At 39.2% G+C, this 26,399-nt stretch overlaps 11 protein-coding genes across 11 annotated transcripts; 7 read left to right on the forward strand and 4 right to left on the reverse strand.

The window, feature by feature from the left end:
- Positions 1 to 1,433: 1,433 nt before the first annotated feature.
- Positions 1,434 to 5,133, reverse strand: MONOS_16239 (putative dual specificity protein kinase yak1; the record flags this gene model as incomplete). Its single annotated transcript, XM_067869151.1, has 7 exons — positions 1,434 to 3,349; positions 3,618 to 3,738; positions 3,874 to 3,976; positions 4,193 to 4,315; positions 4,565 to 4,681; positions 4,871 to 4,962; positions 5,014 to 5,133. The coding sequence occupies 7 exons, from the start codon at positions 5,131 to 5,133 to the stop codon at positions 1,434 to 1,436; spliced, it is 2,592 nt and encodes an 863-aa protein (XP_067718730.1).
- A 1,205-nt stretch (positions 5,134 to 6,338) lies between these two features.
- Positions 6,339 to 8,701, reverse strand: MONOS_16238 (Pyridine nucleotide transhydrogenase). Its single transcript, XM_067869150.1, has one exon. It carries the CDS (start codon positions 8,678 to 8,680, stop codon positions 6,725 to 6,727), a length of 1,956 nt encoding a protein of 651 aa, XP_067718731.1. The 5' UTR covers positions 8,681 to 8,701; the 3' UTR covers positions 6,339 to 6,724.
- A 2,620-nt stretch (positions 8,702 to 11,321) lies between these two features.
- On the forward strand, positions 11,322 to 12,011 carry MONOS_14755 (uncharacterized protein; the record flags this gene model as incomplete). Its single annotated transcript, XM_067867584.1, has 2 exons — positions 11,322 to 11,422; positions 11,768 to 12,011. 2 exons carry the CDS (start codon positions 11,322 to 11,324, stop codon positions 12,009 to 12,011), a joined length of 345 nt encoding a protein of 114 aa, XP_067718732.1.
- A 1,084-nt stretch (positions 12,012 to 13,095) lies between these two features.
- On the forward strand, positions 13,096 to 13,967 carry MONOS_14756 (uncharacterized protein; the record flags this gene model as incomplete). Its single annotated transcript, XM_067867585.1, has 2 exons — positions 13,096 to 13,104; positions 13,761 to 13,967. 2 exons carry the CDS (start codon positions 13,096 to 13,098, stop codon positions 13,965 to 13,967), a joined length of 216 nt encoding a protein of 71 aa, XP_067718733.1.
- A 111-nt stretch (positions 13,968 to 14,078) lies between these two features.
- MONOS_14757 (uncharacterized protein) lies at positions 14,079 to 14,315 on the forward strand (the record flags this gene model as incomplete). Its single annotated transcript, XM_067867586.1, has 1 exon — positions 14,079 to 14,315. One exon carries the CDS (start codon positions 14,079 to 14,081, stop codon positions 14,313 to 14,315), a length of 237 nt encoding a protein of 78 aa, XP_067718734.1.
- A 247-nt stretch (positions 14,316 to 14,562) lies between these two features.
- Positions 14,563 to 14,793, forward strand: MONOS_14758 (uncharacterized protein; the record flags this gene model as incomplete). The annotated part of the gene is made up of 1 exon (XM_067867587.1): positions 14,563 to 14,793. One exon carries the CDS (start codon positions 14,563 to 14,565, stop codon positions 14,791 to 14,793), a length of 231 nt encoding a protein of 76 aa, XP_067718735.1.
- A 2,398-nt stretch (positions 14,794 to 17,191) lies between these two features.
- On the forward strand, positions 17,192 to 20,694 carry MONOS_14759 (uncharacterized protein; the record flags this gene model as incomplete). Its single annotated transcript, XM_067867588.1, has 3 exons — positions 17,192 to 17,489; positions 17,559 to 19,167; positions 19,227 to 20,694. 3 exons carry the CDS (start codon positions 17,192 to 17,194, stop codon positions 20,692 to 20,694), a joined length of 3,375 nt encoding a protein of 1,124 aa, XP_067718736.1.
- A 63-nt stretch (positions 20,695 to 20,757) lies between these two features.
- MONOS_14760 (uncharacterized protein) lies at positions 20,758 to 21,297 on the forward strand (the record flags this gene model as incomplete). Its single annotated transcript, XM_067867590.1, has 1 exon — positions 20,758 to 21,297. The coding sequence occupies one exon, from the start codon at positions 20,758 to 20,760 to the stop codon at positions 21,295 to 21,297; it is 540 nt and encodes a 179-aa protein (XP_067718737.1).
- A 418-nt stretch (positions 21,298 to 21,715) lies between these two features.
- Positions 21,716 to 22,039, reverse strand: MONOS_14761 (uncharacterized protein; the record flags this gene model as incomplete). Its single annotated transcript, XM_067867591.1, has 1 exon — positions 21,716 to 22,039. One exon carries the CDS (start codon positions 22,037 to 22,039, stop codon positions 21,716 to 21,718), a length of 324 nt encoding a protein of 107 aa, XP_067718738.1.
- Positions 22,040 to 23,000: 961 nt separating this feature from the next.
- On the reverse strand, positions 23,001 to 23,420 carry MONOS_14762 (uncharacterized protein; the record flags this gene model as incomplete). The annotated part of the gene is made up of 1 exon (XM_067867592.1): positions 23,001 to 23,420. One exon carries the CDS (start codon positions 23,418 to 23,420, stop codon positions 23,001 to 23,003), a length of 420 nt encoding a protein of 139 aa, XP_067718739.1.
- A 1,099-nt stretch (positions 23,421 to 24,519) lies between these two features.
- Positions 24,520 to 24,765, forward strand: MONOS_14763 (uncharacterized protein; the record flags this gene model as incomplete). The annotated part of the gene is made up of 1 exon (XM_067867593.1): positions 24,520 to 24,765. The coding sequence occupies one exon, from the start codon at positions 24,520 to 24,522 to the stop codon at positions 24,763 to 24,765; it is 246 nt and encodes an 81-aa protein (XP_067718740.1).
- Positions 24,766 to 26,399: the final 1,634 nt, after the last annotated feature.

Here is a 26,399-nt window from a genome sequence, read left to right on the forward strand (position 1 = left end):
TAACCAACAAGAAGAATAATTGACAAATCAAACAGAAAGAATAAAATAATAAGAAGATTGCAGAATAATGAAAACAGTTATCAAAAAAAAAAAAAAAAAAAAAAAAATAAATAATGTGTAAATATTTAAATATTAACTTAAGAAAATACATCCAAAACAAATAATATGTAATTGAAAGGAAAAAGAAAAATTTTATTTTAACTTTTTTTTAATTTTATTATTCGAATTTCAGAAATAAATAAAAATTTAATTAAATTCAAACAAAACAAAATGAAATAAAAAAGAAAAAAAAAATGAAATAATTTTGTGAGAGTTGATTTAAATGACTTTGACAAAGCAACAAAGAAAGAGTAAAAAGATAATGCAACAGATAATATTTGTCATTCAACATACAAAACAAGAATTAAAGAACATAAAAAGAAAGAGAGAAAGAATAAAGAGAAAGAGAAAGAATAAAGAGAAAGAGAAAAGAAAAGTAAAAATCAAACAATAATAGAAGAAGAAGAAGAAGAAGAAGAAAATAATGATGATGCAGAAGAAGAAATAGAAGAAGAAATAGAAATTTGATGTTAACATTATTTCTTTCACACAAACTATCTCAATCCCCAAAAAAATTAAACACATAAAAAAATTAAAAAAAAGAAATAAGAAGAAGAAGAAGAAGAAGAAGAAGAAGAAGAAGAAGAAGAAGAAGAAGAAGAAGAAGAAGAAGAAGAAGAAGAAGAAGAAGAAGAAGAAGAAGATAAAAAGAAATAAGATATTCCAAATATTCAATGAACATATTTGCATCATCATTATCATCATAATCATAACCATCATAATCAGAAGACATCATTAACAATAATATTTCTATTACTCCATTCATAAAACATGCTTTCCAAATTGATTCAGAGCAGAAAGAAAGAAAGAAAGGCAATGATAAAATGTAATGATGATGAATGATTAATAAACCATAATTAACAATTCATAATTAGCAACCAATAATTCATAATTCATAATTCTAAATTCATAATCCAAATAATACTCCATTCAAAAAAAATTTATAAAAAAATCTCTTCAACAAAAATGAGAGAGAAAGAGAAAGAGAAAGAGAGAAAGAGAGAAAGAGAGAAAGAGAGAAAGAGAGAAAGAGAGAAAGAGAGAAAGAGAGAAAGAGAGAAAGAAATAGAAATGTTCCAATAAAACTATTTCGTTTCATTCAACAATTGATGCAATTCTAACATTTTCTCCCTTTCCTTTTTCGTCCAATATAAAATCCATCATGTTTATTTGACAATATGTTAATATGAATATGAATATTGTATTTATTTCATTGTATTTTATTTTATTTAACCTCTGATAATGCAATATTCATTTAATTATCATTCTTCTCCATCTTCTCTTCTCTTTTCTTCTTCTTCTTCTTTCTCTTTCTCTTTCTCTTTCTCTTTCTCTCATAGAAATTGTCCATCATTGCTACCTCCTCTGTAATAATTCCATCCCTTTTTGTATCTTTTGATTGAATTAGAATTAGAATTTGGATTAGAATAAGAATTAGAAAAAGCACCATAATAAGAAGAAGGGCTAAGATGAGAGGAAGAAGAGGAAGGAGAAGAAGAAGAAGGAGAAGAAGAAAAATAATATGAAGAAGAAGAAGAGGAGGAGGAGGAGGAAGGAGAAGAAGGAGAATATGAATAAGGATAATGATACATTTGATTAGAAGAAGGAGAAGAGGGAGAAGAAGAGGAAGAGGAAGGTGACAATGGATGAGAATATGAATGGGAGGGAGTATAATGAGAAGAGGAATAAGAAGAAGATGAAGAGGAAGAAGAATATGAAGAAGAAGAAGGATTGAATAAAGAGGAAGAAAGGGAAGAAGAGGAAGAAGAATTAAGAGAAGAAGAGGAAGAATTTAGAGAAGAAAAAATATTTGTAGTGGGTGTTATAGAAGAAGAAGAAAGAGAAGAAGAAGAAAGCAAAGAGAAAGTATTTGACTTGAGAGAATTTTGAGAGAAAGATTTTGATTTAATCAAATCAGAAGAAGAAGAAAGAGAAGAAGAGGATGAAGGACTTAGAGAAGAAGAGGAAGAAGAAAGAGAAGAAGGTGTAGAAGAAGAAGAAGAAGAAGGGTTTAATGAAGAAGAAGAGGAAGAAGAAGAGGAAGAAGAAGAAGGTGTAGAAGAAGACATAAATATAGATGGTTTAGTTTTATTGCAACTCTTCAATAGCATGAGAGATGTATCTGAAGATGATGAATTTATTTCTTTGTTCACTTTATCTTCTTCTCCTTCTCCTTCTCCTTCTTTTCCTTCTTTTCCTTCTCTTTCTCCTTCTGCTTCTTCATCGATATTATTCTCTTCTTCTTTATTCACTTCCTCTTCCTCCTCTTCTTCCTCCTCTTCTTCTTTCTCATTTGGTTTCAATAATTCTCTTTCATTCTTCTCTTCCTTCTCATCCTTCATTGGATTATATCTGCTTCTCTTATAACTTCCTTTTTCTCTTTCTCTTTCTCTCTCTCTTTCTCTCTCTCTTTCTCTTTCTCCTTCTCCTTCTTTATTTCTCTCTCTTCTTCTTCCTCTTTCATTTTTTTCATTTTTTTCATTTTTTTCATTCTTCATATCTTTCTCTTTCTCTTTCTGTCTTCTTCCTTTTCTTTCTCCTTCTCCTCTTTCATCATCTTCTTCTTCTTTCTCTTTCACATTCTCTTCCTTCTTCTCTTTCTCTTCCTTCTTCTCTTTCTCTTCCTTCATCATCATCATCTTCACAGGTGGAGGTGCAGTGACAGCATCAGAAGATGACAGAATACACCCTCCATTCAATTGGGGTATCATATTAGACTCTAAGTGAGTGAATGATGCATTCATTGAAGAAGAAGAAGAAGAAGAAGAAGGATCTAATGAAGAGGAGGAGGAAGATAAAGAGAAAGAAGAAGAAGATGATGATGATGAAGTTGATGATGAAATGTTAGATACATTAGATGAATTAGATGAATTTGATTGAAGAGGCATATGAGATGAAGAATGAGAAGGGGAAAGAGAAGAAGAAGAAGAAGAAGAAGAATGATGATGATTATATCGATTGGATGAATGAGAAGAAGAAGAGGAGGAGGAGGAGGAAGAAGAAGAATTTAATGAAGAATTAGTATTACTCATATGTATCATCTTCATATCTCTGATGATATCAGCAGATGATATGCCCTTCATCTTCAGAGAAGAAAGAGAAGAGAAAGAGAGAGAAGGAGGAGGGGTCCAATCAGCATCGTATTTCATTCCATTCAGAAAGGGATGCTGTTTAGCTTGGAATGGAGTGAGGCGATGGAGTGGAGAGTAGTTCAGACAGAGGTGGATGAATTGGAGGAAGCTGAGGAAGTCTGAGAAGGAGAGGAAGGGAAGGGAAGAGAAGAGAAGAGAGAGAAAGAGAGAGAGAAAGAAAGAAAGAAAGAAAGAAAGATTAATTAATAAAATAAATGAAATGGAAAGATTTATAACAAAATTATATGCAAAATAAAATAGTTTTTTATTCTCTCTCTCCTTCTCTTTCTCTTTTCCTTTCTCTCTCTCACACCCCTTCATTCATTCACATATTCATTCACATATAAATATCTCCATATATATCTCTATGTGTATATTCCCTCATACCCTCGTTCCCCTTGATAGAAGCCTTCTCCTTTGAGTTCTTTCTGTGGTGATAGTCTATTGTCTCCTCCAATGTTGGTCTGATATAACTGTACTCCCTCACTTCTCTATTGTTCCCACTCCTCTGTGGATATGAGAGAGAGAGAGAGAAAGAAAGAAAGAAAGAAAGAAAGAAAAAAGAAATGTTAACATTTCCATTAAAAATGAAAATGTTAAAAAAAAAAAAAAAGAATAAAATAAAAGAATAAAAATATTAAACCTTTCTAAATTCTTCTGTTGTGATGAGAGTGAATACGTTGTGTTCCAATTTGTAGAACTTCTTCTCTCCTTTCGTGCCTCTAAATAATGATGGTGGAAATGGACTATATAAAATATATACACATAAGAAAGAAAAGAAAAATAAATAAGGAAATAAATAAATAAATAAATAATAAGAATATTAATTTCATATTTGATTATTTTCCAATCACAATAATTCGTTTATTCCATCCATTCATAAGATTAAGATAAGATAAGAAATAAAATAAGAAATAAAATAAAAAATTAAAATAAAATAAAATAAAATAAAATATAAATACCCCAGCATTTTCGTGATGCGAGTGACTAAGTCGTGTTCAGTAGAGGCAGGAAAGAGAGGATGGCCTATAAACAGCTCAGCTGCTATACACCCCACACTCCACATGTCTATCTGAGTGGTGAATCTGATATATTTTTTATAGAGATGATGGAATGAGAAGATGATTGATGATAGAATTTTTATAGAAATATAAAGAGAGAAAGAAAGAGAGAAAGAAAGAGAGAAAGAAAGAGAGAAAGAAAGAGAGAAAGAAAGAGAGAAAGAAAGAGAAAGAAAGAGAAAGAAAGAGAAAGAAAGAAAATACAAATTATATATAAATAAAACATATTCAAATGTTGTATGCTAATGTTAATGTGAATATAAATATTCATACGGCAATCCAAACAGAACTTCAGGTGAGCGATAGTATCTGCTCTGAATGTATGTCAGCACAGTTTTGCCTTCATATGCCCCACTCCCAAAATCAATCACTCGGATATTCGGCAGACAACTGTTAGAAAAATTTTAATATGAAAATGTCAGAATATTGGGGAAAATAGAATTAATTGTTAATATTTTGAATGATTAAAAAGAAACATTGAAAATAATTAAAAATAAAATAAAAAAGTGATCAATTCGCATTTTTCAATGAATAATCTCTTTGAAGAAAAAAAGTTTGATTGTAATTATTATCGCAAACTGATCCAACAAGATGTTCTCAGGTTTTAGATCGCAATGCATCAAGCTTATGTCATACAAGCACATCAAACAATCCAAAATTTGGTTTAAAATCTTTTGAAAAGGAAATTACAAAATTTCATGGAAAGTTACATGAATGCAAACCTTTGATATCAATCGGAAAGAAAATCCACGAAATCGATTTTGCTTTAAATATGAATACAAATCCATCCCAAGTACATCTGTGACGAAGCAAAAATGTCCTTTAAATAAAAAATCTCGCATAATCTCAACATGTGTTTTTCGTCTTTCGGATCGGCGTTCTTTATCTATAAAAATTACAGATTGAAAATAAAACTTCTTTACAAAGCAGTTTGTTAATTACAAACTTCTTCAAGTATCTTTTTTTCAAGTGCTGCTTGTTTTGTGTAAGGAGGCAAATTCTTTATTACTTTCACAGCAAATGTTTGATAAGTTTCCTGGCAAAGACAACGAAAAACTTGTCCAAAACTCCCGTGTCCTAATAAAGATTCGACAACATAATGGCGTGGAGTTATGGAGCCAATTGTATCGGGGGAGCATATAACATCACCAACCCGGAAAATATAATCTCCATTGGCGTTATCATGTCCGCCGTTCGCCACGCCTTCTGCAGGCGTAGTTAGGACCATCCCAAAATCTTTAATTTGTGTGGTATAGCGAAATGATGGTGAATAACTGTGATAAGTCTCGATCAGTTTCACTGTTGCTTTTGAAAGTAACTAGATTATAAAAAGAATTTGAAATTTGGAAATATCAATAAATCAACAGTAAAATATGCCCAATTTAAAATGTGCCAAACTGTCATCTTTTATTTTGAAAGAGACGCCGAAAGTATCAAATGAGTGATCCAACTTCCATTATTGTTTAAAATCTTTATTGTTTTTGTTTCAAGACGTTTCTTATTTTTTTTTTCCTTTTCTTTTCAATTGCGATTTGAAAGCCTACAAAAAACGTTGATGAAAATTGTTTGCGTTCATGACTTTTGAATTTTATTTCTTTGAAAGAAAAACAACTTTTTTTGTAGAAGAATGTTTTTCACAATAAAATAAAAAGTAAAACATAACAAATATTTCGAATAAAATATTAAATTGACCTTTCAGTTCAAAATAATCATCAGACGAATATTTTTTTTTGTTATTTAAAACATATTTAGGAAAATACTTCCATATTGAAAATTTAAAATCCTATCTCATTCTTCTCTCCAATTCTCCGCTCTCTCAATAAACTCGTTGCTCCTCATCAACGCTCCTGCAGAAAAAAAAAGGCAAAACTCTTGATTTTATCCATGGATTCAACTGGAATGCAAACATTTCCCACTTCATCCATTTCTTTGTTCTTCAATCATCTTTTTGAAATGCACTTGTACCATCTCTTCAAACTCCTCATTTTTTGGAAGAAGCATTTTGATTGTTTTCTTACAAAAATAATTTTAATAAGAAAAAAAAAAATTGATAAAAAATGTTTGATTTGCTTCAATACAGTTTTATATTTTGACGTGAAACGTTTCAATGAATATGAAATTCCAATGGCTCCAAACGTGCTTTCGAACGAACTGCTCCAAAATGCTCGCACACAAACACCTCCCTCTCTTCACCTCTTTCTTTCTTGCAGCTCAACAAAGCACTCAATAACAACAGAATGATGGACTCTTTGTCAAAAGCACACAACAGTCAAATAAAGAAAAGATAAAAGAATGCACTATATAATTTCTTCTTAATAAAAAAAGAAAGAAAAAAGGATGTTGAAGAAGAAGAAGAAGAAGAAGAAAACAAAAACAAAAACAAAAATGAAATAGATATTCCATTCTTGCTGTTTTGCATCTTCCATCTTGCACTTAGTTCATCTTCTTCTCCATCACAAACATCTGCAGCATCCGGTGTGTCACAATGAACCCACCAAACACGTTGATCGACGCCAGGAACACTGACACCGCCCCAACACAGAAGCACACCCCCAGGAACGGCGCTGTCAGCTCCACAATTCCTCCGCAGATGATGATCCCAGACACCGCATTCGTCACCGACATCAGCGGCGTGTGCAGCGACGGCGTCACATTCCAGATCACCATGAACCCAATGTAGATCGCAAACACAAAGATCACAATCAGGTTCAGCATCTCCGTCGTCATGAACACCGCCAGAATCAGAATCCCCACCACAAACACCACAAACAGCGTCCACTTGAAGTAGAAGAACCATCCCTTCGACTTCTTCTCCTCTTCTCCTCCTGCTGGCGCATGCAATGATTGCTCCTCTTTCTTCTCTGTTGTTGTTGCTGCTGCTGCCACTGGTGCTGCTGGTGTGGCTGGCTTTGCTGCTCCTGCTGCTGCTGCTCCGGCTGGCTTCTTCTGTGCCGTCACCGAAACTGGCTTCCTGTTCGGATCCCATCGGATCTTCCCCTGGATCACACACAGCGACCCATAGATGATCTCGTTCTTCTCATCCACCGAGAAGTTCTGCGCCTTCCCCATCTCGTCCAGCAGGTGGCACAGGTTGTTCGAGTACATCGTCGATGCCTGCGTCGCCATCTTCCCCACCAGATCGGTCTCTCCCACAATCTTCACGCCGTTCGACACATCAATCGTCTTCCCAGGCACTGTCAGCTCGCAGTTCCCTCCCGTCTCTGCCGCCAGATCCACAATCACCGACCCTGCCTTCATCTTCGACACCGCCTCTGCCGTCACCAGCACCGGCGCCTTCTTGTTCGGGATCTGCGCCGTCGTGATGATGATGTCCACCTCTTCCGCCTGCCGCGTGAACAGCGCTATCTCCTCACGCACATACGCCTCCGACATCGCCTTCGAGTATCCTCCCGCCACTTCTCCGTCCTCCTTCACACTCACCGTCAGGAACTCTCCCCCCATCGACTCTATCTGCTCCTGCACCGCCACACGCGAGTCAAACGCCCGCACAATCGCTCCCAGCCCCTTCGCTGCTCCAATCGCTGCCAGCCCAGCCACACCCGCCCCAACAATCAGCACCTTCGCCGGCTTCACCGACCCCGCTGCCGTGATCTGCCCTGTCATGTACCGCGGGAAATACGACGCCGCCTCAATCACTGCTCGGTATCCCGAGATCCCGGCCATCGACGACAGCACATCGCACTTCTGCGCACGCGAGATACGCGGAATCTGGTCCATCGCAATCGCCGTCACCCCTGCCTTCTCCATCTCCTTCATCACCTCCCCATTCCGCGCCGGGTACAGGTACGACAGAATCACTGTCCCCTGCCGCATCAGCTGGCACTCGTTCACCTTGTACACCGGGTGCTCCTGCGGCGGACGCACCTTCAGCACAATCTCTGCCTTCTTGTACAGCTCCTCCGCATTCGGGCAGATCGTCGCCCCAACCTTCACATAGTCCTCGTCGCTGAACCGCGAGTGCTCTCCTGCCCCGCTCTCAATGTACACTCCAAAGCCCATCTTCCTCATCCACACAACAGACTCCGGCGTCGCTGCCACACGCCTCTCCCCTCCAAACACCTCCTTCGGCACCCCCACAAAGTGCACCGGATCAGGGAACTTCTCCTGCGTCTGGTATCCTGCCTTCTCCTCCTGCTTCAGCGGCGTCGTCTCGTCCACCTTCGGCGCTGCTGCTGCCACCGCCGACGAGTCTCCCAGGATCCCCGTCAGGTTCGCCAGCATCTTCTCGCACACCGCCAGCGCATTCCCATACAGCATCCGCGTGTTCTCTTTGTAGAACAGCGGGTTCTCCACACCCGCATATCCTGTTCCCTTCCCTCTCTTGATCACTATCACGTTCTTCGCCTTCCAGCACTCCACCACCGGCATCCCTGCAATCGGCGAGTTCGGGTCGTCCAGCGCTGACGGGTTCACAATGTCGTTCGCTCCAAGCACAATCGCCAGATCTGTCGACGGGAAGTCGGGGTTGATCTTCTCCATCTCCATCACAATGTCATACGGCACACGCGCCTCTGCCAGCAGCACATTCATGTGCCCCGGCAGACGCCCGGCCACTGGATGCACTGCAAACCGCAGGTTGCACCCGTGCTTCCTCATCAGCTTCGTGATCGCTGCCACTGCATGCTGCGCCTTTCCCGCTGCCATCCCATACCCCGGCACAATGATAATCGACTTCGACTTCGCCACCAGCTGCGCTGCATCCATCGGCTGGATCTCCTTCATCTCTCCCTCCACTGCTGCTGCCGCCGCTGCTCCTCCTGCCCCTTCTCCAAACCCGCCCAGAATCACAGAGATGAACGACCGGTTCATCGCCCGGCACATGATGTACGACAGGATCGCACCCGACGACCCCACCAGCGCCCCCGTCACCACCATCACCATGTTGCTCAGCATCAGCCCCGACATCGCCGTCGCCCACCCGCTGTACGAGTTCAGCATCGATATCACCACCGGCATGTCTGCTCCCCCGATCGCCATGATCAGCACCACCCCCAGCACCAGAGACAGCACCGTCCCCACCGTCAGGTTCATCAGGTCCCACCCCCACGACAGCCCATACATGTACAGCATCATGCACACCAAAGAGATCCCAATGATGCCCCCGTTGATCCACATCCGGTACTTCCCCCCAAACATGTACGGCTTCGACGGCACCTTCCCGTTCAGCTTCCCAAACGCAATCAGCGACCCCGTGAACGTCACTGCCCCAATGAAGATCCCCAGGAAGCACTCCAGCCGCTGCAGCCCCACGTTGAACGTCCCTTCCGCATGCTCGTCGTTGAAGAAGCTCCCGTACCCAATCAGCGTCGCCGCCAGCCCCACAAACGAGTGCAGGCACGCAATCAGCTCCGGCATCGCCGTCATCACCACACGCAGCGCCACATACACCCCGATCGACGCTCCCGGGATAATCATCAGCACAATCGTCCCCAGAATCTTCCAGATGTCTGCCCCCTTCGCTGTCGCATCGTGCCACGCATCAACCGTCGCCAGCGCCACGCCAAACATCATCCCAATCACGCCGTACCAGTTTCCTTTCTTCGCACTCTCCTGGTTGCTCAATCCGCTGAATTGAACCATTCACCATTTTTTTTCATTAACATTGTTCGTGTTTCGTGTTTCGTGTGTCCAGATGCAGAACAGCCCACACGTGCAAATCGTTCGCAGGATGCGTTTGTTTCGCCAGGTTCGTCGATTGAAGGAGGCGTTTTTATCATTTGTTGGTTGTTTGGTTGTTTGTTCGAGTCGCCACAAAAGTCAGCACAGAACACAAACCACAGCCGCGCCGCACGCCACACCACCCCCAAGCGCAAGCACACAAGAAAAGACACAAAAAACAACAAAATGAATTTCAGCCCAAACACGCCCCCACCAGCCCCAAAGAGCTGCCGAAGGCGCTAAACACCACAGCCACACACCTCAGCGTCATGATGAAAAACAGCGCCGCAATCATGTACCCTGCCATGATCACGTTGCCGTAGTTCCACTCTTGCTCCGCCGTTTCTGCCAATACTTGTGCAAGCATTTTGATCCTTTCAAACAAAGATCCAAACAATTTCGCCCCTTCCGCCCCGCCCCTCCCATACTCCAACTCCTTCATCCAATATTTTTTTCTGTTTTTTCTGTTCCACCATATCCTGTTAACTGAGCATGCCGCACAGCCTGTGCTGCTTCTTGTGGTGTTGTGAGTGTTTTGTGTTTTGTTGGGAACAATTGCACGTGAGTGTGGGCGTGATGATCATTCTGATCAAGAGAACAAAAGAAAATGGACTTTTCTCGATATGCGATGGCTGACGGGTGCAGAAAGTGTGGTGGCACCTTTTTTGTTAATTTATGAGTGGAATGGAAGGGACAAGGGAATTGTGAAATTTGAGGAGAAAAGGAAGAGTGAATTATTGTTGTTCATGAAAAAGGCGCAGCACTTTGTTTGGTGGGCAGGCAATTGCATTTTCTTAGAGCCCGTAGATGTCGCGAATCAGCCTCGTTTGCCAAGCTGCGCACTTTTCAGTGCTTTTCGTCTTATTGAAGAAGATGGCCTTGCATCGACAAAGGGCATCGGCGAGTTTGAGCCATCAAGCAAATAAGTTGGAGGATCGTGGGGAAAGGCAAAGAAGCCCTTTTCGATGGAGTATTAAAGTCAAGCTTTGTGGGAAACAAACAAACGTTTTCTTGGCCACTTCATCTGTTCTCAGACAGCCAAGTCGTTATTCCGTGCGAATGAAGAGCAAACGATTTTGTTGGATATGAAAACAAAGTGGCATCGGAACAACGGACATTTGAGGAATGGTTAGTGCTCCAGTTGCAGTGCAAGGCAAGGAAAGGCAAGGCAAGAAGAGCATCAATGAAAAGAGGAAAAAGGAGAAAAGCATAAATAGAGATGGAAAGAGATCGGTGGAGGCAGCAGAGCAATTATGAAACGTCCTTGACAAATGAAACGATCAGTATTTGTGTGAAAGCGAAGGAGAAACAGAAGAAACAGGGAAAAAAAAAGAGGGGATAACAAGGAAATATGGCATGCTTGGATGCGAGAGTTGGAGGGGAACTGGTGATTGACGGGTTTGGAAGGAGCGAGAGAGGATCATCTTCGGCTTCTTCTGCGATGGGGAAAGGGTGTGAGAGCAAGAGCGATGAAAGAGAAGGGAAAGGGGGCAATTTGAGTGAAAAGGGAAGGATGGACTTTGCGATGTGATGGATGAAGCAGACGCCCCCACGCAACTTGAGGAGGCAAAGGCAATGAACAGGAAGGCGAAGGATGATCGCAGCAAAGAGGAAGAAGAGAGCAAGAGGAGCTTTTTGGTTGGTGATTGGAAGGCAGGCAGATGCGAAAAGATGAGGGAGAGCAGCGAGTCGTGATTTGTCTCTGTTCTTCTGTGAGCATTCTGAATTTGTTGACTTGAATCTTTGGCATCCTCGGTGCATTTGCTGTTGTATTCTGCGCATGAAATGCTGGCCAAGGGATTCAACAGCAAACCCTTCTCCTTCACCTTCTCCTTCTCCTTCTCCTTCTCCTTCTCCTTCTCCTTCTCCTTCTCCTTCTCCTTCACCTTCACCTTCACATTTGCCTCCTCTTGCCAAGATGTTGAGATTTGCATGGGATGGAGGGAAACAGAGTAATCAGCAGAAAACGAGCGGATTGGCGCAAACGAACAAATCAGAAGAATGGTTTACGAAAAGCACTGACAGAAGGGAAGAATGGTGAATTTTTGGTGGAGCCTTTTCGAATTGAAGGGAAGAGACAAGCCAAACAATGAAGATGCTTTGTGAAGAAAAGAAACCACTTGAGCAGATTTTTTTTTTTTTCAGCATCAATTTTGTTTCAAATTTTTCATTTCATTTTCTTTTCCATGTTAATGATCAAGAGATTTTGAAATGAAAATTGAACAATAAAAACATTTTCAAAATAACACAAGAATGCCAAAATTTTTAACAGAAAGTCAAATTCTTTAAAAAACAACAAAAAACAAGAATTATAATTAAAAATTCTGACTAAATCAAAATAAACAGATTGGTATTTGGGGGAAAATACTAACTTTCAAGCTTTTTTTGCACAAAGTATGGAAAAATTGCTTCTCTCATAACTTTATCAAACGTTATCAGATTTCAAAATCTAATGATTTATCATGTCAGAATACAAACTTCATTTATGCTGCAACAAAATGTTTTGTAACTTTAATAGTATTCCAAAAAATGAACACATTTTTATTGCATTTTTTGATTTCAAAAAAGTAAATGAAAAGTGCATAATTTTACAGTGAAAAAGCCTGAAGAGAAATATTTAACCACATTTCATCAAAAAATATGAAAAGAAACAGGTAAAATTGAGAATTTTTATGAAAAGCATGTGAGGTCACAAAAAATTATTTGTAATCATGTTAACGTTGCCTGTTCACAGTAATAAAAAATCCTATTTATTTAGAAATCTGATTAATTTTTAAAAGTTATGTATAAAATAAAGTTTTGCAGCTTTGTGCTAAAAAAGCAACAAAGTCTGTACTATCCCCCATATGTAATATGGGTGATTATTTTTGAAATCCAAATTATTCCATCAAAAAATTCAGAAAGATAATTAGCATTGTGTGTGTATAAATGAACTCAGAAAATCATTCTCCTATTTATTTATAAATTTGCATTGAAATAATCTAAAAACATTGGCTCATGAAAGGAATTATGAACATTTTTCATTTGAAAGAAATATTACCTATCATTATAAATAAATAAATAAAATGGCTGATCCTTTATGAAATCAGACTTTCGTTCGAGTTTTAATCAAAATTTTGTTTTCAATGGGATTTGTATGAAATTTTGTTTTTGCAATAGCAATTAAACATCTGCGTCAAATGCCTTCTGGCTTGAACATTTTTGGAGTGACGTGATGTGAAGAAAAAAATATTTTATTCACTTATTTTTAATATTTTTCTATTGTTTGAAATTGAAATAATGAAAATTAATTGATATGTGTTTTATATTAATGAAATATAATAAAGATGGAGAAAATTATAATTTGTCAAAATATTTTTGAAAAGTTCCTTTTGTTTAATTTTCAAATAAAATGAAAATTACATATTTCAATCAATTTTCTGTTCTCCCTCATGAAACTTCACAAAAATAGAAATAATACCAATGCCAAGATTTTGTGTTCATGACAGAGAAATTTGGTGAGCGGAAACAGAAATTTGATCGAAATATAAAATTTTTTCTTTATTTGAAAATTTAACAACAGGAACTTTTCAAAAAAAAAATTTGACATATTATATTTTTTTCTTAATTTTTCTAATATTTTTTTCTCATTCATTCAAATTATTAGAGCTTGTTTTTCTCAAAAAGCTGTAACAAACCAATGAGATACTTATTAAAACATAAACAGTTGTTGGAGATTTGAGTCCAAGTGAAAGAAGCGAATGTTTGTTCGGTTGAAGGTGGAGTTTTCATCTTCTTTAATGGGGATCAGGACAAAGCGGTTAGCGTGCAAGGCGCTGGCATTTGCTGCGGAGCATCTGGACAACGACGTGGAGAAGATATATCATGCGGCGTTGTGTCCTCTGATATTTACGATTGGGAGCTGGATGCCGGGAAAGCAAAAGAAGCTTTTATTGGTGGCTCAGGAGTGCGTTATGATGGGGACAGAGCAGAGCAAGAGCGAGTCGGATGCGATTAGGGGGTGAGAGTGCATGTGGAGAGGAAGAGTGTGGGGGCAACAGATGTTTTCAGTCTGACCGTGCAGAGCTGTCAGATAGATCAGTGGTGGGAATATACAGCTTGAGTTCGTATGGAGGGAGCTGCGCTGTGCTGTTTTCACTTCCTAAAACCTGTGTATGGAAAAAAGTACGGAGAGCGGATTATGACATACCGTTTTGATCACGCAAGGTGGATCACCGAGAGTCAGGGAAACAGGAGGATCGTGCAGGAGGTGATAGAAAAGAGCGCAGCAGAAGAGGAGGTGGTGAAGCGGGCTGGAGGAAAAGGTGAAGAAGGGAAGGCAGGGGAGGAGAAAGAGGAAGGATGAAAGTTTCATGAGGCATCAGCGATTGTGCCGAAGGGAAAAGGGGAAGGGGTAGGCAGGAGGCAGAGTCTGCATGAAAGGTGTTGGTTTCCGAACATCCTGTTAATGGGGATGAGTGCGGTGGGGGTGGTGGTGCTGCTGGTGACTGTGGAGTGCTGTGTGTGGAAGCGGCATCTGGTGGAGTCGTGGGAGATGGTGCTGGGGTTGAACTTGGAGACATAGGAGGCGGAGTTTGAGTTGATGATGCGGAATGCGGTGGTGGTGGTGTGTGCTGCTGAGTGCGCTGATGCAGGACAAGGAGGCAGCAGTGGCAGACCTGAAGAGCAAAGCTGAGAGTGAAGGCGTTGAAGGCAGAGATGGAGAAGTCAGTGGAAATGAATCAAAGGAGATTCACGGTGGCAATGAAAGAAAAAAGGAAGGAGGAAGAGATGGTGAGGAAAATAATCAAAACATTGAGAATAAAAGAAGAGATGGAGGATGAGAAGATGGAGAGGAGAAAGAGAGGGAGATGGGAGGAGAGGAGAAAGTGGAATTTGAAATTTTAAGAAGGAAGGAAATGGTAATGAGGATGAGGGAGGAGAAGAGCGTGTAGTGGGATTCGAAAGAAAAATGAAGATCACGTGAATAGATGCGTGAGCCAGTTTTAAACTGTGATAGCGGATGAAGGAAACACTCTGACTTGGCTACTGAACTGAGTGAATGTGTCGGGAAGAGGAGAAGGTGAAGAAGCAGAGTGAGGGCATATGGAAAATTTGCAGCAGAGGTGATTTTTTATAACATAATCTTAAAAAATGAGTTTTTATTCATACTCATTGTTGATAATTCTCTGCCGTCAATGCTTTGCAATGTGACTTATCAAATAAAAATATTTTTTTTTGAAAAAATATCCTATTGTTAATAAAAATGAACAAATTTTGTATTGTTAATTTAATTAAAAAACAATATTGAAATCATGAAAATTGTGTCTCATAAAGTAAAAATTTGTTTGCCACAAAAAAACACTCACATTTTTTGCTTTTTGAAAATGAATTATAATAACAATTTGAAACAGAAAATCATTCTTCAAAAACACTAACAAATAAATGAAAGAAACTAGTTGAATATTCGAGGTGCATGATATAACTTTTTTCAAAGATGAAAATTGAATAGTCACTGCAGAAATATTTAAATAAGGTTTACTGAAGGAAATTGATATTTTTTATATATTTTGATATATTCTTTCATTTTGGAAAGTTATTTATTGTTAATGTGTTTTTATTAAAAAATTGCTTATTCCTTCCACAAAAAAAAAAAAAAAAAATAAAATAAAAAATAAAATTAAAAAATAAAAAAAAAAAGTGACGGACACTGACTGACGTGTCCTCAATATTTCCAATGTGACGCAGATGTTAAATAGCAATATCATAAACAATAAGTATTCCCTGTTTCAACTCATTTTTTTCAAAATTCCATTGTGATAAAAATTCTGAACAAAGCTCGAACGAAAGTCTGATTTCAAAAAGGATCAGCCAAATAAAAAAAAAGGAAGGAAAAAAATAAATATATTATGGGTGATTATTTTTGAAATCATAACTTTTTTCGGGGTGTCGGTTTTCAAAAATTGTTTGTTTTATAAAAGAAAATATTTGTTCAAAAGTGAAAAAGCATGATAATTGTTTTTAAATACAAATGGTCTTTCGGAATCAACGACTAAAATGAATTCAAAAAGCCTTTTCACTTTTCAATGTTCATCTGAGAGTATTCAAGATCATTTTCAGAACCAAAAATTTTGTCTGAAATAATATGATTTCAAAAATAATCACCCATTATCAATACACATAATAAAGTTATTATTACTAAAAAATAATGAAGCATACACAAAAAAATTATCAAAAAAAAGCAAAAATGCATATAGCACAGAATTGAAATGTATTCACATCTTAATTATAGTAGGATGTCTGGGTTTGCCGAGAATTTTGCAAGAGACAATCGGTGAAAAAAAAATACATACATTTTTCAAAGTGTGCTTCCAATATATGTCATTTTATTTGTTATCCCGTTTAGGTGGAATGGTGTCAGTTATAATTTTTGTTCGGAAATGTTTGGAATACATAGGAACTTTGTGGCATATTAATTATCTATTATGAGGTGTTGAGCGATGGACATTATAAATCAAAATGAAACAATTCTTGAAGGCGAAAACATTATTGTTGAAATTGATAAATGCGCATTTTGGAAAAGAAAAGGCATAGGTGTAAATTGTACCACTTTCAGTTTGAATTTTTTCAAAATTTGAATATCATAGCGTTAATCTGCATAATTTAACTGAGCGATTCAAGGAGGGAAATTGCGAAATTCGATCATGAAAATTTACTCGATTTTTATGATTGATCAAAAATCCCATAATTTATTTTCTCATTTTTGATCTAAAACATTATTTATATTTAAATTTCCGAGAATGTCAAAATATGCATATTCTTATAAATATAGTTTGTGGAAACGCATGTTAAGTTGAAATCAATATAAATGACATTAATACAACAAAGAGAGCTATGTTGCGGTGCAGATCATTAATATAAGGAGAGGATTTCATGCTATTAAAGTTGACAAACAAAACAAGAAAGATATTCATTTTTTCACAAAAGGAACAAATATTTTATCGCAATTGCAATTGCTGTTGAAATGGTGGCGGGATAAAGCTGTATCTGGATGATAACTCACACGACTTCTCAATTGTTTCTGTCGACTTTTCACGGTGCGAAGCAAATTCTGGCGGAAATTATGTGTTTGTAAATGGGAGCGATCCTGCAAGCTGGAAAAGAAGCTCCACAACGCTGAATGTCCAACATGATAGTAAAAAATTCAACGAGTTGGTGGGATATGATCGGAACGATGAAGAAATGGGACAATTCACGCTGAATATCTTTTTGGACACAATATCCGGTGCGGCACATGTTGGGAAGGCAAAGAATAATCCGGGGGGATACAATTCGTGGTTTTGCGGGCTCGATTATTATCCGTGTGCAACAATCACTTACACTGGCCAGACACGATATTCGGGCAAGGACAAAAACATCGAATTGGATTCAGGATTCGAGCTTACCGAAGAGGTGTCCATGACAGATGTTGACAAAGAATGGCTGATCTCTTGCGCCACAAAGGTGATGAATGTGAAAGTGATTCGCCCGAGTTCCATAAGTTCTGATTAGCTGATCAATGCGCAGAGTACATGCAAAATAGAAAATATCACCTTTTCACTGCCAACAGAGCTTGCAGACGTGACATCGCTGATTTTGGCCAACTCCACATCCCTCACACTCACAAGCTGCTCGATCACAAATTTTGCACTGATTCCTTCTGGTACATTTTTTGCATACAGTTTTGTAAAAGCTATTTCAGGGAAACTCAATGTGGTGCAGTTAGTCATTGAAAAAACATTGCTATTTGGAGATCACTCGTTGGTCAAGGTTGAATCAGGGGTGAATGTTGTGCACTTCAAAGATTGCATTATTAACTCGATTGACAAGAAAAGTGGAAATGTAGGGTTCCTGGAAGGAGCAGTTGGAGAAGACTTTGGGGAAGGACCGATAGGAATTGTTGTGATTGAATCATGCGTAATGAAGAACTGCAAATGCCGGAGAAAAGACGGAAAAGACGGAAAAGGAGGAGGAATATGCATGAGTGTGAAAGGAAAAGGAAGCGTTGTGGTGAATGGGACGAGCGAGTTGGATGGGTGCGAGGCATACAAAGGGGAAGATGCTGAAGGGAGAGGCGGAGGAATAATGCTGGAGATGCTGAGCTCGAAAAGAAAGTTGGAGATTGCATCAGAAGTAAAATTTTTGGTCGATACGGCAAACAAAGCTAAATACGGGAAGGATGTGTTTGTCAGTTGCGGTTCGGGAATATTGCTGGAAACAAAAATAGATGCAACAACATTTGGGTTTTTTGATTCAAGCGAAATGCCAACAGATGTGCTGAAGTTGTGCGGGAGCGAGGATGGGAACGGAGAGAAAGTGATTCCGCTGTTTATATACTTGCAATCAGTCATATCAAAGTTGACTGTTGATGTGAACAAAGAAGGCTCATTAAATCACAATTACTGCGGATTCGAGAATTTTGGGTGCAAGTCAGTTGAATATTGCGTGAACAAAAGAGTGAACAGTAGCATTCATGAAATCGAAGTTGTTTCAGAATCTTCAACATCAGATGAAATAAAAGTGGAAACAATTGAGGTGAGTATATCAGGGAAGGCAGCAACAGCAGCAAACGGAATGATGAGAATTAACGTGAAGGATATTGGATCTAAAACCGGTAATTATCTTGTAAATTGCAAATTGCCATTTAGCATGAATAATTTGTTGTTTGTGATGTTCAGCGAAATAAATACAAAAAGAAACGCATTTATCTATTCCATGTCAACACTCACGATCACAAGCTGTTCTGTCTCGTTTGCAGACGATGGATCAGCCAGCGAAAAGATTGCATACAACATACTGAACGTTGATGGAGGAACTCTGACCTTCGACGGATTTGTGATGGAAAAAACAGTAACAATGAATAAGGTGTCACCAATAACAATTTCAAATGGAGTGAAGCTGGAGATAAAGAACAGCAGGGTGAGTGGATTGACGGTGGAAGGCGGGAGCGGAGAAGGAAGAGGTTGCATTGATGCTGCGATAAAAGAAGGAGGAAGCGCAGTTGTGGATAACTGCAGCATTTCAACAATATGCACAGGTGGAAGTGGGATGAAAGGAGGAGGGATGATGATTTCAGTTGAGTGTGGAGGAAGTTTGCAGATTCAAACTGTTACATTCACAGGATGCCAGGTTTCAACAGAGGATAACTTTCATAAAGGAAGAGGAATTGGTGGAGGGATGTTTGTGAGTTTGGTGAGATGATTGAATCATTTTCGTTGGGGAGCGTGATATTTGAAAGATGCAATGCTTGGAAAGGGAAGAACATGTTTGTTTCTGGATGGAATCTGAGTGAAATTGTGAACAAGAAGCACCTGAAATGGGAGATGGATTCAGAAGAGTTAGGATCATTGGATGAGCTGTGTGGATGGGAGAGGAAGGCGAAAGGAGAGGAGGGATATATGATTCCACTAGTTGTGTATTTGTGGAATAATTGGAGTGGGGATGGGTTTGTTTCGAGAGAGAAAGGAGGAGACTTCAGCGGGTGTGGGTTTTCTGAAGCACCATGCTCATCGATTGACCACTTGATATCACTGAGATATGAGCCACTTGAAAAAGGCGAAACACACATCAACATTGTGGGATCAGGGTTGCTGAGCCGTTCCATTTCATTTTCATTTTCTTCATCATCAATTTCAGATTCACCAAAAGTGGTGATTGAAGGGACAATGAAAGGGACAGGAGTGACGATCAGTGATGAGTGTGAGAATGATTTGGGTGATGGTTCAATGATATCGTCGAATGTGAGTCTGTCATTCTTCAATGTGTCATTCACCAAACCCAGCATAACCACCCACCATGAAGTATTTATTGAATCTTCAGGAACAAGTTCATTATTGTCAGTTGCTGATTGTTCATTTGGGTCATCGAGTGGGACGGTTGAAAGTTTTGCATATTGCGTGATAAAAGTGAACGGAGTGAGCATATCAATTCAGAGCAGCACGTTGAATAAGATCAACGAATTGAAAGGGTTCATTGATTTCAGCCCAAGTGCGAGCCAGGTGACGATTCAGAATGTGAACATTTCATCAGCCACTTTGACAGCAAACAGCCTGATTTCGATGACAGAAGAGGAAAACCAGATGAATGGAAATGAAAACACTCATTTGAATGGCAACAAGCCTGTGTTGAAAGTTGTGTTCTGTTCGCTTGAAAACATCAAGAACGAAGGAAGCAGTGCAAGCGTCTTTGAATTGGGATCGTTTGAGAATGCGATAGGTTGCTCGATCGAAGACTGCACAATGTCCACGTGCAGGAGCGATTTGAACACAGAAGGAGGAGGAATGAAATTGGTGCTGAAGAGTGAAGAATCGGTTTTGAAGGTGAATGGGAGCACGTTTTCGACATGCAGATGCTCGATGGAGTCAGGGCGCGGCGGAGGGTTGTTTATCGATGGAGCCGATCCAAATATCAGTTATGCTGATGAAAGTCAGATTCCATCTCTGAATTTCAAGATTGTGAATATCTTGTTCAGGCTGAACGACGCATTTGTTGGGAAAGACATATTCATCAAATGCCATTCAATTGAGCACCAGATCAACGAAACACTGTTCTCGCTGAACTACAACCAGGAATCATTGGCCACAAACAACTCCATCTGCGGGAGCGATCTTAAAGGGAATATTGACATGGATGTTATTCCTCGGATCACATTCTTCAAAGGGCTTCAAGTATTTTTGAATGGGTCGGGGGATGATGGCAGACGATGAGGAGCTCAGAGCAACCCATGTAGCAGCATCAACGAAGCGATTGAACACATTGAGCAAGGAGTGATGAATGCGATTCTGATTGATGGAGAAGGAATTGTTTCTGGCGAATGCACCATCGGGGATCTGAATGTGAATTCATACAAAAAGACACAGGCGATTGTGAAGCTGAAATCTAAGATTGAGAAATCGGCAGAGAAGGATTGCATCATGGAGTTTATAAACGAAAGCGCTGTGGAGAGGTGCTCATTCGAGTTTGAAGATACCTTTGAGGCTTCTCACAGCTACATCCTGAAAGTGAAGAACGGGTCAATGGAGATCCAAAAATGCGAGTTCTACTCATCAGCAACAACGGTTGATATGAAGCTGAACAGTTCGGTTGTGGGCGTGGAAAGTGGAGAGATGAAGATATTTGATTCAGCATTTAGAGATTTGCATTCAGCAGGATCGGTGCTATTATTCAACAGAGAATCGAATGTGACGCTGCTTGAAACGAGCATTTCAAATATCAAAAGTGATGGAGATGCTGTGAGTGTTTGGGGAAAAGCGAAGGTTGTGATGAAGATCATGATAATTGAGAATGTGACTGTTTGTTCAGAAAGATGAGTTGTTGTGAAAGAAGATATTGAACAATAGGCAAAATGGTGTATATCATTTAATGAAGACAGGCATCCTTTTTTAAATGATACTATGGTGATTAATAAAAATGAAACCGTCTTTAAAGATGAAGAAAATTTAGAAGTAAAGTTGAGAAAAGAAATTGCAAATGGATTTACATGGTGCACTTTGATAGTTACTGTTTTTTCATCTTCCTAATTATTTAAATGGAAGAGGGTTTTTGATGTAATTGGAAAAGTTAAACAATCTATTGATTATTCAGCGTGATGTGATAAATGTTGTTTGATAAGAAAACAATGGAAAAAGAAAATTACAATGTTATCGGTTTTGTTGTTGTGCCAATGCTTTTTGACTTCAGCAAGCTTCGAAGCATTCGCCTTTGAGTCAACTGTCTCAATTGTCTCAATTATCTTTCATATTTTTGTTTCATTGTTTTCAATCGTTGCTCAATATAGAATTCTGTGTTTTCTTTGCACATGTGAATTCCATGTGTCTCAATGTTCGAAAGAGATAATTGCTTTGTTGAGTATTTTCTTTTTCGTTTCTTTCTGAGAGAATTATCTTCATCATTATCATCTTCTTCTTCTTCTTCGTCTTCCTTTTTCTCATCATCATCCTCCTCCTCCTCCTCCTCATCTTTCTCATCTTCATCGTCTTCATCATCATCGTTGTCGCAAAAGTTTTCAAGGTTGGATGCATTTGTTGGATCATAACTTGAATCATCATCCATTGTTTCACTTTTTTGTCAGTTTCATCAATTCTTTTGCGCTTTTGTTTTTTGCATATCATTTCTAAATCAGATGCATCGAACATTTCGATTGGTATTTACTCTTTTTGCGTTATTTCCTTTTTCTTTTCATATAATTCTTTTCCTTTGTCTTTTTCTTCCTTTAAGAGTGAAGATATTCTGCCTTCACACTTCTCATATGTGTATATGAACGCCTGTAATTCTTTTGTGTTGATTTTGGAGAGGTCACTCATCATTTTCTGAAGATCATTCGAATTATTGAACCTATAAACATATGCATATATGGGTGATTTTTTTTTACATCATAAAAAAAGATCAAAAATCTAAAAAATAAAATCAATTGTGGCATTTTTTGATCAAAGAGTTAAATCAATTTTTATACAAGCATTTAGCTTTTATTTCTGTAGTATATATTTGTTTTATTTCCTTATGCAAAAAACATACCTCTTTTATGTTTTTTAATGAAAGAGAATTTTTTGATCAAGTTTAATAAAAATTAACTTAAAATAAATGTATAAAACTTCAGAAAAAAAATAGAAGATTCAGGACTAACTTTACAATACTGATAATAGGAAAATAAAAACAAAATACATTGGAAAAGTTTGATATTAGAAAAAAAATTATTTTTTTGACTTTCAAAAAAAGAGAACTGTTCGATATCTTTAATTTCTTTGGATTTAACATCACAAAATCATCATTCCAGCTTTGTAGCTCAGCTTCAATAGTAAAATAAAATTTAAAACTGTGGAAAAGGAAATGTTTCTAAGAATAACAATTGATTTAAATTCGTTATCTCTTTCTATTCACCTGATTATTTGGCGTTCAAACTTTCTTCTCCATCCCCTTTGTTCTTCATCCAAAAATTTCCATTATTGTTTCTTTCACATTCTCATTCCACATACACCCTCTGTCGCTCCTTAATCGCCAAAAAAATTCATTCCACTCATCCTGCACTAACACTTTCTTCTTCTTTTATTTCTTCGTTAATTGCCACTTTCCCTACCCTCTCCCTCTCCATCACCAACTGCACCATCACCAACATCAACACAGCTCCACAACACCAACAGACTGCCGCCGATGGCGGGTGCATCTCATTCGCCTCATCTGCCTCTGCCAACACATTTTCTGTGAGCAACACCATCTTCTCCAGCTGCTCTGTCAGCGAGGATACAAGTTCTGGAGGAAGAGGCGGTGCTCTCATGATCGAGTTCAACCAAGGCTCACAAGTGTCAGCATCTACATTTTCCATCACCAATATCGTGTTTTCAGCCAACAAGGCGAGTGTCGGAAGAGATGTGTATTTTGTGTGCGAATCATTTGTCGCTTCTGTGAAAGAGCCATTGTTCGCCTTCATGGGAAACATCACTCAGAAAGACAACTCGGTTGTTGGACACGATAGAACGCAAATGTTTAACGATTGAGATGTTGACTTATTTATATTTCTCAGTTGACAATATGCAAACACAGTAGATATTAGTGGCGTGTCTGGTGTCAAGGAAGTGAATCGTGGTTTGGAGAAAGGATCATGTTTAAATGAGAACGACGGGATTGGGCTCCTGAAAAATGCGCAGAAAAATGTGGCAATGACGAAGATAAAGGAGAAGATAAAATAAGCAGAAGATGAAGATGAAGACGCTGTTGTAGCAACAGAATTGCCTGTCTGTTTGTTTGCGTGTGCGTTTCTTGAAAAGTGAAAAGTCTAAAAAGGAAGTTAAAAATATTTAATTCTATTCATTCTTTTTCTTTCACTTTCTCTCTCCATCTCCTTCTCTTCCTCTCTCCTGGTTTTATTTTTCCTCTCTCTATCCCATTCTCCAGCCTCTATTCCCTTCGCTGCTTCTTTTCTATCTCAAGATTCCCTCCTTTCTTCAACTCTTTCACTTTCGTATTCTCACTGAACATGTCGTGAGAAGGCGCAAAAGAAAAAATTGGTACGCAGATTCGGCTGGCGGTGTGTTTTTATACGGCCGAATGCAAAAGTGGCGGAGTTGAAGAGGAGGTTAATGCAAGAAAGAAGAGAGGATTTCTGTTTCTGGTGATGTGAGCTTGGCTGACTAGAATAGCGAAGCTTCAAAGCTGTCGGTGGAGGTATATCTGAGAAGGAAGAAGTATACGAGAAGGAAGATGTGAAGGAGAAGCAGTTACAAAAGAAGGAGATACTGATAATAAAAAAGCTCTTTTGTTGATTTTGCAGAAATGAAGAATAAGAATAAGAAGAAGAAGAGGGATTACAGATGGTATTGAGAAGAACAACGCTGTCAGCTGCAACGGCGAGATCATTGTTGTTGAGATGCTCGATGGAGGAGCTTGAGCCATAGCCGAACACGAGCAGGGAAGAGGAAACACTGAGAGCGGAGAGGTTGGGGTGGGAGATAAAGAATGAAGAAATGTGAAGAGAACGAAGAGTGGGGCAGGAGAGGTGGACGAATTTTTAAAAGAAGATTGATAGAAGAAGTTTTCTCATGAAAACACAAAAAAGTGTGGAGTTGAGGTGTACATTCTTGTCGGCTGCAGAAAAGAGGGAAGAGGATGCAGTGAGGGATCTGTCGAGAGGAGAAGAGGGAAGAGTGTGCAGATGCAAAGGAAGAGTGAAAAGAAATATTGCAGAAGGTGAGGATGCAGTTGTTGAGAAAAGCGACAATAGCAATGAGAAAGTTGTGGCGAAGAAAACAAGTACAAGATTTCCCGAGGTTAAACGAATTGGATGAAAGCAAGGGAGATCGGTGTATCGAAGGAGGAGGCGAAGATTCAGAAGGCATTGCAGATGGCGCGGGAGATATGGAGTGCAAATGTGGAGAGTAAAGCGCAGGGGGCAAGCAGTACTGGTAAGAAGAGGAGTCAGTATATAATTCGACGAATATCTGGTGGGTGTGGAAGAAGGTGATGAAGGGGAGGAGGAGAGATCAAGGACGGGGACGGTGTTGGTGTGTGAGGAGTCGGAGCAGCTGATGGAGGTGTTTGTGGCGAGGGAAGACTGGGTGAAATCGAGGGAAAAGAGGTGCTCGTTGATTTGGTAGTGGATGCTGGAGCACTGGAGAAAGGCATCCTCATCCACGAAGGCGTCGTTCAATGCACAGCAGTGGTTAAAGATAGGGAAATGGATAGAGTATTTTCGAACTCGGTGCAGTCGACAAACATCTCGCTGCCTCTGACAGTTAAGCCGGAGCAGATGCATTATGTGAGGATTTATGATAATATGCCCAACAGCTACTCCAGGTAAAATGGAATGAAGTATCTCCTAATATTGTTCAGCCGAATGCCCACTTGCGAGGAAATCGAAGCCCATGTCCTCTTTCACAAATGCCTTGTTGACCATGATTGCCCAGAAATACTCACAAGAGAGATCGAGCGAGATGAATCAGCTATGTCCAACTCAAATCCGTTAAGCTTATTGAGAAAGCTCAAGTTTGTACAGAACTTGATCCTGTTTAAATGGCTTATATCCACCACAGCCTGAAGCATGCTACATATTGTCAACTTCTATTTGTCCTTCCTCGTATCGCATCCAGTTAACATCACATGCACAAGGGCAAACAACCTGATGGCATCAGCTGCATCCAAGAACATTTCGCCACCCAAGCCATGGCTCTGTACCTCACTTCTCATGGATAAGGCGGTACACTCTCAAAGGATGAGCCGTTTATCAGCAGGACAGCCCCTGTCGCCAGCTCAGCTGTAACATTACCTCCTTTGGACTTCGTTTGGTTCCTCATTTCCTGCACTGCCTCGCCTCTTCAAACCCCTGCCATATTCACCTGCCTGCCATCTCAACTCCACTTCGGCACACGCTCAGAAATCAATTTTCTTCATTGAACAGCATTGCTGCCTTCATGCTGTATTTATAAAAACAAACTGCATGTCATATTTTATTGCATTTCGAAGTCGCTCGGGATCGGCCTTTCAGAGCTTAATAATATCTGCCTGATAAATGGTCTTTCCACATCTCAAAGTTTCCAGGTGCAACATAAGTTACGCTGTTGGTATGGCCAGTTGTATTGGAAGCTGCACAAGTGGTAGAATGCACCAAAAGCTATCAAACTTCTGACTCAAACGATAAGTCAGAAAGATTTTAATTATCACTTGATGCAGAGTTGTCAGTAAATATAGAAGTTTAGCAAACAGGCAGATCAGCTATCGCAGCAAAGCATTGAACGATGTTGAGATCCAGATAACAGAAGGAAGCATAAAAAAAAAGGAAGCGGAAGAAGGATTGTCAGAGAGGAAGATGAGGGAAAAGAAGTGTGGATGTCTGTAAGGAAGTTGCAAAAACGCTTAGGGAGCTTTTGATTTGTCTGAAGAAAAACTTCCTGAATTGCATAGATTCTTATCTTAACATTTTTTC

The sequence above is a fragment of the Monocercomonoides exilis genome (assembly GCF_001643675.1).
Source record: "Monocercomonoides exilis strain PA203 chromosome Unknown scaffold74-111510, whole genome shotgun sequence".
Lineage (NCBI taxonomy): Eukaryota > Preaxostyla > Oxymonadida > Polymastigidae > Monocercomonoides > Monocercomonoides exilis.